The sequence below is a fragment of the Panicum virgatum genome, chromosome 6N (assembly GCF_016808335.1).
Source record: "Panicum virgatum strain AP13 chromosome 6N, P.virgatum_v5, whole genome shotgun sequence".
NCBI lineage: Eukaryota > Viridiplantae > Streptophyta > Magnoliopsida > Poales > Poaceae > Panicum > Panicum virgatum.
In genome coordinates this window covers 9,860,500-9,870,671 of record NC_053150.1, presented here as the reverse complement: position 1 = coordinate 9,870,671, position 10,172 = coordinate 9,860,500, and the positions used below count along the sequence as shown (strand labels likewise).

At 48.2% G+C, this 10,172-nt stretch overlaps 1 protein-coding gene and 1 long non-coding RNA gene across 2 annotated transcripts in view; one reads left to right on the top strand and one right to left on the bottom strand.

Moving 5' to 3' along the window:
* Positions 1 to 240: 240 nt before the first annotated feature.
* Positions 241 to 1,981, bottom strand: LOC120679607. Its single transcript, XR_005677267.1, has 2 exons — positions 1,710 to 1,981; positions 241 to 524 (listed from the first exon to the last, which is right to left on the bottom strand). It is a non-coding gene; the product is annotated as an uncharacterized LOC120679607 (long non-coding RNA).
* Positions 1,982 to 9,162: 7,181 nt separating this feature from the next.
* Positions 9,163 to 10,172, top strand: part of LOC120677898 — a 29,694-nt gene continuing 28,684 nt past the window's right edge. The window contains exons 1-2 of the mRNA XM_039959089.1: positions 9,163 to 9,188; positions 9,340 to 9,547. Of these exons, the coding sequence (XP_039815023.1) occupies positions 9,163 to 9,188; positions 9,340 to 9,547 (234 nt within the window). The remainder of the gene's footprint in view (positions 9,189 to 9,339; positions 9,548 to 10,172) is intronic.

Genomic DNA, 10,172 nt, shown 5'->3' with positions numbered 1-10,172 from the left:
ATTTCATGGATATATTTTCTAACTTTTTCCCCTTCCACTTCTACTTCTAGGAGGAGAACAAGAAGTCTCATTCTCTTCTACAGTGATTCAATCAGAGGGTGCGAAGTCCGCCCCTAAAAATAGGTTTTTACCCGCCCCTACAAATGGTTTTTGAAACGACCCGGGTTTTCGAATGAAGAATCCGAATCCCTGTATCGTTGTGATAGTCCCTGGATCAGTAGCTATCACATACAGAACTCATTTCAGGCAGTAAATCAGTTCATACTCACTTAAAACAGGTTCAAACATGGATTTAATTATTACAATATCCAGAGGATTTGCAGTACGAAACTTTTATTACAAGCCCATTGGGCTAAACTGGAACAAACAGAAAATGGTAGCGGTAGCTGGTCTTCAAGCCATCCTTCAACTCGAACTTCATCTTCATAGGCAGCACTTGAGCGTAGCACAGGCTTCTAAGCTTCAATCGTACCATCCGTTGTTGTTGGCATCGAACTCCTAATCGGACCCTGCATCTTGCCAAACTATCCCCAAGGACGAGATAGGTTCACGTCACCATCCGTATGCAAGCTTTAAGTGGATGCAAAGGTATAAAAATTAGCCAAAGGATAGGCTAGGGTTTCCTATGCAAGCATATACATATATATCCATAATCATGACTCTCACCCATCCCAGGTTGGTGCAGGAAACTCCCTCGCCTTGCACCTCATCTGACTCCATAGGGGGAAGTGGACTAGAGGGAGGTAGAATACTGGGGTTCACTACTCTATGAAAGTGCGGCCGGATCAAGAGTTGTACATGACCGAGTACGCGGCTATACGTATAGTTTTCACCCTGCAGGGGTTGTACACCTGTACCCACTCGGGCTGCAAGCCGGGGATCAACCGACTGAGACACAGCCCACAACCATGACTCCCTAACCATGACAGTACCATCCTGCATTCCCGGGGTGGGACACATTCGCCACAACAAATGTTCCGGGGCTGTGGATCTCTAGCCTGGCCATGGCTTCGAGAATCTCGGAGACTGAGGTCGGAGAACCCGACCGGGCCCACGCACCCCGAATTGGGCGTACGTGGTCTACCCTCTCCTAGAGACTAGGGTCGGAACACCCGACCGGGCCCGACGCACCCCGAATTCCCATGGGCGTGCTCGGCCTACCCTCTCGTTAAACATAGCCACAGTCTGGTACCACACAGCTAGAAATGGCTGGAACCCCTACCCATACGGGGGTAAGTGGTGTGCACGTTTGACATAGTTCCGTCACCAGGGGCACTATCTCGAACTATATTGCCGGGGCAAGCATCTCGCGCAGTCCTCCGCAAAGGTCCGCCAAAGGCACCCATAATAGGTATCGCCTTTCCTTGGGCAACCACACAGGTACACCCCTCCTCATCCCGCACCCGCCACAGGTGCTCCTTAGGATGTGCCCACCACACATCCCCGGCCAGTCGTTTGCCCCCGCTAAAAGCCCTATCTCTGGCTCCTCACAAAGTGGATCTCATGCATGCCAAGACTATCATAACATGGAATCCCATACCCAATCACTCTCATAGTAACCAAAGCATCCAAGAATCAATCAAGGTATAGGGATGCAAGGAATACGGTATAAGTAGGCCATGCAGGCTTATCTCACACACACAAGTAAAGCAATAGCAATTCTAGCAAGCAATGCCTAATAGGAATTCAAGTCGTAGATGGGCGTGAACCTAGCAGCTCTTCGTAGTCTTCCGAGGTCCTCGGGGTCTTCTCGTAGTCCGGGACGTCCTCCTGGGTCTTCTGGGCGTCCGGGGCGTCGATCTAATTTCAATAGCAGGACCTATTCGTAATTACGAATTACTATAGGGGCCAAAGTGTAAGAATGCACAAAACTACTCAAATAAGATCCAACTCATAACAAAACCTACTCTAACATGTAGATCATGATTTTAGAAGAATTATGAAACTGGTTTCATAATTTTTGGAGCTCCGATTGATTTATTATTAATTTTTTATGCTTAAAACAATTTCTAGAATTAAATAAAGGTTTTCAGAAAAAGAAAAACACACAGGCTGACACGTGGCAGCACCGGGGAGTGCCACGTGTCCTGCAGACGTCAGCACGGGTCCGCCAAATGCTGACGTCATCATGGCCTTTGATGACATCAGCGTTGACTCGGTCAACATTGACCAAGTCAACGGTCAATTGGGTCCACGTCCAGGTGGGGCCCACATGTCAGCAGCACCAAGTCACTGACCAGTGGGTCCCGCATGTCAGGTCTGGTTAAAAGAAAAAGAAAAAGGGCAAGGGGATGTAAACGGGCTCAAAGAGATTGGGCCGGCTAGGTGGCCCATAAGGTTTGGCTTTGTGGCTCAGGAGAACGGCCGGCTCGGGACTCGGCTTGGCAGGCTGGCTCGGGCTGCGGCTCGGAAGGGCGGCTCGCGAACTGGGCCGGCGGGGCACGGGTGGCCTATCACCTCTTCTCCTCTTCTTTTCTTCGCGGGCAGTTTTTTGGGCTGACGGGGCACATGCGGCCCATTTCTCCTCCCCTCACTTCTTCTTTTGACTGGCGAGCCGGGCTCGCATGGCAGCGCGTCCTTCTCCTCTTCTTGCTTCTCTCGCCTCCTCCGACGGGCTTGGCAGGGGCGCGCGGTCAAGGACGGGGGCTGTGCGGTGGCGAGGTGAAGGTGAGGCGCGGCCATGGCAGAGCTAGGGTCGCGGCGGCGGCCACGACGGCGCATGCGCGGGGTAGCGTCCAAGAACGGGAACGACGGTGAGCCCGGGCAGGTCAAGGCGGCGGCCGACAGAGGCATGGTGCAGGGCCTAGCTTGGTTCTGGTGCTTGCGGCACCGAGGCTTGGGTCCATGTGGCGGAAAGGCGGTGGGACAACGGCGTTACTAGCGGCGGCGACTCGATCTCCAGGCTGCGGCTGTGGCGGTACAAGCTCCCTTCTCCATCGGTTCAGTCAGGGTGAGTCCGTGGCGAGGTCGTGCGGCCACGGCGGGATCAAGGGCGACGGCGCTGCAAAGTAGGACCAAGGCAGAACAGAGTAGACAAGGCCGCGAGGCACGGCGGTGGGTCCAACGACGAAGCCAAGGGTGTCGCGGGGCGAGGCAGAAGCTTGGCGCCGAGGCGAGGCGAAGGACCGGCCTCGGGCCTGTGCGCGCGAGAACGATGTGGGGTGCACCCAAAGCAAAGTCCATGGCGGTTCGTGCGCTCGCGGCGTGGTCGGGGTGTGTGTGTGCCCCTAGGGCGTTCGACGGAAAGCCCGTACGGGGTGGTCACATCGCGAACGCGACATCACGACCGTGGACGCGTCTACCTGGGTCAAATCAAGGCGGAGGTTGGCTTGCGCGCGTGGGCTCTCGGCTCTGGCCGAGACCGCGGCACAATAGCAGAGCAACGCACGCGCGTGGATACTTGGAAAGCCAGGGCCACGGCGGTGGGCTAAAGGTACAACGGTGGCGGAGCTCACCGTGGCGTGCCAAAGGCAATGCCCCAGGCTTGCTCGGGATTGGGCCGTGCGTGCATGCATGGGCACCTGGTTCCCAGGGCCGCGACATGGCCCTGCCGAGCGAGCTCGGCACGGCGGCGCAGGGGTAACGCGACGGCGGTCTGCGGGTAGACGGCGGCGCAGGCGACGGGCTCCTGCAACAAACAAGGGACGGGGCCTACGGCTCATCTACGGGAGGCTCATCGGCGGTACAAGGCTCACGCCGGGCAGCACGAGGGTGGCGAGGATAGGCGGCGACACCTACCGAAGGGCTCGAGGGCAACAGACTTGAAGCGGTGTCAAGGTGCGGCCGTGGCGAGTCGAAGCCGTGCAGGCAGAGCAGCAGCAGTGTTGGAGTCGAACGGGGCGCTGGCTTGACGGCGGCATCGCAGGTCCTTCCCTCCGGGTGCGGTGGCGGCGTCTTGCTCCGGCGGTGACGCTCCTCCTCGCGGCGGCGAGCCCCTCTTGGCGCCCCTCTTCTCCTTCTTCTTCTCCTTCCCTCTCTCCTCTGTTCTTGGCTCCTCTCCCCTTTCTTGTTGTGCCGGCGGCGGAAAGGAAAAGCACCCGAGGGCTCTAGGGTTCGTGGGAGGCCGGTTGGGGTTTTATAGGCAGGCGCTCGGGCTTGGCTTGGTCCTCATGGCGGCACGGACGCCGAGGATCGCCCCGCGGGTGGCGGTTCGCGGTCGGGGCTACGTGGCGCGCAACAAGGGCATCTCCGATCTGGGCTCGGGGTCGCGGCCGACAGGGAGGGCAGGTGCGGGCGTCAGCGCGAGCAGATGAGGCCGGCGTGGAACACGGGTGGTTAGCCTCCACTGTCGCGACGCGGAAAAAGGCGAGGTCGAGCGGTAGGCGGCGGCGTCCGCGCGGAGGAGAAGAACAGGGGAGCGTCCGCGTGCGGCCGACAAGCGGGGCCAGGGCGTCGGCATCAGAAGGTAAGGGGTGAGGCGGCCGGTGCTGGACTGTGCGTGGAGCTGGGCCGTGGCAAAGCAGGCCGGTGGGGCGGAGCGGGCTGCTCGGCGCGTTCGCGCGCATGGGCGCGTGCGTGTGCGGGTCTGGGCCGCAGATCGGCCGGCGGGTTCGCGGATTGGGCTGAAGCTAGAAGGCAGGCCGGGGTGTGGTGTAACGGGCCAGGCAAGGTTAGCAGGCCGGGTGATCGGACTGCGCAGGCTGGCGGGTCGGGCTACGATGGTGCTATCGGGCCGACGCGTGGTGCTGGGCTGGGGCGCTCGGTTTGGGCTGGTGCGGGTTAACGGGTTGGGCAGGAAGTTAGCAGGCTGGGTTAAGGAAGTTAGATGGGCTTGTTAGGATTAGATAGCTGGGCTGGTTAGCTAGGTGTTAGCTGGGTTAGAGGCTTTAGGCCTGTTCGCATTTGAGTTCAAATTAATTGGCTCAAATTAATTTGAACTCCACTCAATTCAATCACACAAGCTCAAAATAATTTCGATAAAATCCAACAAACAATTTTAAACAAGGTAGATTTGAGAAGAGCCAAATAACTCCAATTATTTCACACTAGCGATATAGTCCTTATCTTAATTTGGTTTTAAATTCTAGGAATTTGAGATAGAAGAGAAGACATTCTTAAATTATTCTAACTATTAACACATTCACACAAAAAGTTTTTGAAAACTCGCATTTTTAGAGTATATAACATTCCATAATTTTTACGGGATGTTACAGTTTTTGTAGTAGTGTTAGTATCAAACTTGAGTGTCTGTATACTTACTCAAAACTCAATGCACTCCCAGCACTTGTAAAGATTGAACAAAAAAACAGTAATAATCCTTCCACTGAATATACAGAAACAAATTCATATTGGCCTCAACCCTGCTAACTGGAGTATATCTGCCACACCATGAGCTTTGTAGGGTTTACTTACTCCAAGCATGATCTATGCTAGAACCATTAACTATTACTACGATTTTTTTGGCCTTTTCCTTTGAATTTTTTTGTGTATGTTCTTTTATATCAGTTGACATCAACATAGCCTGTGATATGGACGTAAGATGGTCTAGGCTTAGTGTTCTTCAGATCTATAACATATTTATAGTGAGAGCTTATATGACTTTATGTTTGCATACTATTGAGAGCTCCTATGATCTTAAGTTATTAGGAGCTCCTATATCATTGATCGCAAAGAAGCTTACTGCACCTAGAGCTAATGAGATTCAAGGATCCATTCATGGTGGACAAGCACAGCTCTAGTTGCCCAGGCCTTGAGAGCTTGGGTTTTATCATGTTGCACAGTTGGTCCATTCAATGTATCGATTGGTCATGCTTTTACATCCTGAAAGTATCAACATTGTTTATAATATTTTGAACTCAGAACTCTAGGGAAAGTTTTGTCCAGTAAGTCCATTTTATGTGTTTAATTGATCAATCACCATGTACATAATAACTTCTATTAACCCTTTGTTAATTAGTAGCACTACTGTTTTCATACCCAAAGTAGTTTCAAAAGTTTTTAAAAAAAAGCTATTTCCATAATGTAGACTTATTATTTTCTATTTTTGTGCAGGTTCACAACAGATTTTTCTTTTTTTATATGGAATGACAAGGGACTCATGGGAGGAAATACATACATGCTTCCATTTGAGGTGAATAAAACCAAATATTTCGCAGATACTTTGTTACTAAGAATACACAGTTGCACATTGAAAATATTCAGCATAGATCGGATTAGGTAACGTCTTTGTATGCTTTTGTTAGGAGTTTACATCTGTTGATATTGAAGAGAAGGCTTGATAATGGCTTCCGTTTGTATTATATCATAACAATCTTTTCCATTTGTTATATTGTAATATAGTATACAAGTAGCTGCTACTGCAATTATTTGTTTGCGGTATTAAACATAATTAGTAACAAATCTCCGTGATATTTTAGACTACAAAACATAGGCGTTCATTTACTCCCACTAGTTTTTTGTCATTGATTCTCAGCGCTTCTCTCTAACCTATCTTACAGATTTAAGGAGCTTCTAATAATAGATGGTTATTTACTATCCATGATCTTTTAGAAACTGTTTCACCTCCCATGTCTACAGATATGAATTTGTAAAGCTAATGATATTATCATTATATTACTAAAATAACTGCAATTGCTAATGGACCACCCTGATTTCACCAACAATAATATGGACTATTATACTTTGGTTGTCTGTACCAAGCCTGCGAGGATCTTTTAGTTTAGGGGCCCCAAACTCCTTTATGCTGCAATTGCTAATGTCTTATGCATTATATTGCGCTGAAATGGTTTACAAGGCTTGGAATGCTGGCAAGAAAATTTTCGATTCAAATGCTGCCAGAAAATTTCTGCAGAGCAAAGTATACTACTTACCATTCAAATCAAGGAGCTATGTGCTTCCACTATTTTTTGCCACAAAACAGAAGCAGAGTCATGTCACATCCTAGAATATTAACAGAATTAACTCTACCACCGGTAAGCACCAAACTTATTCTGGCTCCTATTTCATAAATATCAGCTGAACTGATAACATACATCTGCAAAACTGAAATTTCACATGTTTAGATAGAATTACTTTATAAAAAATGTGTTTCTGTTAATAGATGCGTATGAAAAATATAATAGATTCTAGCTTCCATACTATTATGGTGCATAAATGTATATTTTCAAGGAAAAACAAAAATACTGCAGATTTACCGATTTGTCATAAATAAATACTCCTTGAATTTGGTTATCTTTTGGGGGGGGGGGGGGGGGATCAGGGCGCACCAAGGAGCGCGCAAAGTACTCGTTTATAAGCAAGGACGCACTCACGGATTCTTTATTATTCAAGCTCACAAAACAGATATACTAACTCACAAGTAAAGCACAATACATGAAAATATAAAATAAAATCAAGCCCAGTGGTGGTAACCAGCGCTACATGGTATTCGTGGTAGAGAGGAGGCATAGAAAGTTTTTGACAAATTTAAATTTTGCTTGCTTACCGATTAGTTCTTGTGCGCCCTAGCTGCCTGCCTCTGAGTATCATTATCAGGATATTTGGCTTTAAAGAGGGTAGCCCTTAGAAGCCACACGATGGTGGTGAGCTCGCCGGCCCCGTTGCTGAGCTCCCTGGAGTGGGACTCCTGGTTGCAGTAGCTGGCCACGTCCATAGCACAACATCTCCACCCACACCCCAAGTACGGCCTGCAGCTTTGCCTCCATGGTCAATGCCCCCTTGATCGTCGTAGATCTCTTTTTTCTTCCGTTCTCTATCTTTGCGATTCCAATATTTAACGAAAAAGATCCAGTACCTTGACCCTGTAGCTATTTGCAAGCCCTTACATGCCGGACCAAGTTGGTGGACGGATGAGGATGGCATACTAAAGCCATATAAAACACGCAAGGACAAAACAAAAGCAAGAAAATGAATTTCATAAAGGGACCATAAAGAGGGTTGCGTCCTACATATAGCTTATAATGCAACGATGGCAAGACATGTATTCCATATTTGCGCCATACCACATGAAGTAAGTCTAATTTCAATCATTTAATATAATAAACACTTGCCTTGATCCATGCCTAAAAATCATATATAATATTATTGCAGAAATCACTAGAGTGCTTTCCTACTACAGCCAAAACTTGGAAGAGTCCTTGTATTGGACACAGAGTAAATACAAGGAGTTCATATACATCCTCAATATGTGAGCGAATTTCTTATCTTCCATATGTATATCTTGCTAATTTCTCCACAAAAGAATACATATGTAAACTAACTTCCAGTTTCTTTTGCTTTAAAATAGGGCTTACGAGCACCAAATTTTCAAAGGAGGAGCTCATCCCGATGACAGATAGGGAAGTGGATTGCGAAAGATCAGAATGAGTAATTATTACCATGTCACCTGAAGGGTCTACAGTGATACTTTGAACTGATGATGTATGCCTACCAAGAATTTTGTAAGCCCCAACCCGCTTTGGTAGTCCATACTGATTGATGTATCACACTTAAGTAGTCCAAGGCACAATGAAAGATATAAGAAAAATATTATAATGGGTCAAGCAAGATCTTGCACAAACTTGTTCCTGAGGCATATCATTACTCAAACAATATTATACAATTTTTAACTTGAAAAAATCTTGTTGCCAGCTAGGGCTGGACTAAAAACTCGTAACTCGCTAGCTCGCTCGACTCGCTCGTTAATGTCTCGGCTCAGGCTCGACTCGTTTTATAATGAACCAGCTCGGTTTATATCGAGCTAGCTCGAGCTAACTCGTGAGCTGCTCACGAGCCATAACGAGCCATGTTAATTTTCAAGCCAGCGACTGAAATTGGCTCAGCCCAAATGGCCATACATACCTTGGCATCTCGGCCCAGCCCAATCCTGAAACCTTAACTTATACACCAGTACACCACACCACTAGTAAGTCCACCATGCAGTCAGAGTCAAAGACCGTGACTCCCCCCCCCCCCCACCCCTGACCCCTGATCCCGAGCCACCACCCACTGCCCGCCGCTTCTCGTGCATGCAGGTGGCAGGCACACAGCTCCTCTATCCTCTCCAATTCCACACGCAGCTCGCCGGCTTGCTGCCTTGTGCCTGCATCTTCACCCCATCCCATCTCGAGCTGGACATGGAGGATGAGGAAGAAGTCCAAGGGATGCTTCCTCCGATGGCGCTAAGTCTTGAATCAAGGAGTAAACGCAAGAAGACGACGTCCGCGACAGGCAATCGTGGTGACCATGGCCGTGGACAAGGTCGAGGATCAGTAGACACATGCACGGTATGTATTTTTGTTCATGCTTTGATATGTAGGTTGCAGCCTAGAATGTGTGTGATTCGTGTGAATATGTGTAGGCCAGTTCTGTAGCAAAATTGATTTTTGACCTGTATGTAATCTGTTTAGCACATCTTGGCAGAGGATGGGACAATGGAGAGAACTTTGACATGAATGTTGTTAGTGCTATATCTTTAAGTGTGCTGATAGATGATGATGCAGATGGTGATGCAAGTCAGCAGGAGGGTGGAGATGATGTAGGCATGGCATCAAATCCATCGAAGCCAACTAGAGGATGGAAGAAATTGAAGGCTGGGACTAGTATTCATTTATCTCCTTCTAAGACCAAGGTAAAGGGACGAAAGAGGGCTGGTTGTTGGAAGTATTTCAAGGAGATACATGTTCAATCTGAGAAGGAGTTTGGCGTTGTGGTGACAAAGGCTAAGTGCAAATTCTATCATAAGAGTTATGTATACCATCAAGGGGGAGCAACTTCACAGCTGAACCGCCACCTTTCCCGCTACACATAATTTCAGAACAATCTTGCTAAGGCTAAACGACAACTTGCTCAAGGTACACTCAACTATGTTGCAGATGATGGCTGTCTTGTTGTTAATCCTCCTGAATTGATCATGAGCACACTAGAAAATTGATTGCAAAGATGATAATTGTCCATGAGTATTTGTTTAGGATGGTTGAGCATAAATGTTTTAATATGTTGATGAAGTGGATGAATAGCAACTATGAATGTATTAGTAGGAAGACTATTAAAAATGAATGCATGAAAGTTTATGAATCTGAGAAAGAGCAGCTAAGGAAGAGTCTTAGAGAGGCTGAATCAATAATTTTGACTACTAATTTGTGGACATCCAATCAAAACGTTCAGTACATGTGTTTGGTGGCGCACTACATAGATAGTGATTGGGTTTTGAAATGCCATGTTCTTAACTTGTTGAGTAAGATCCTCCCCACACT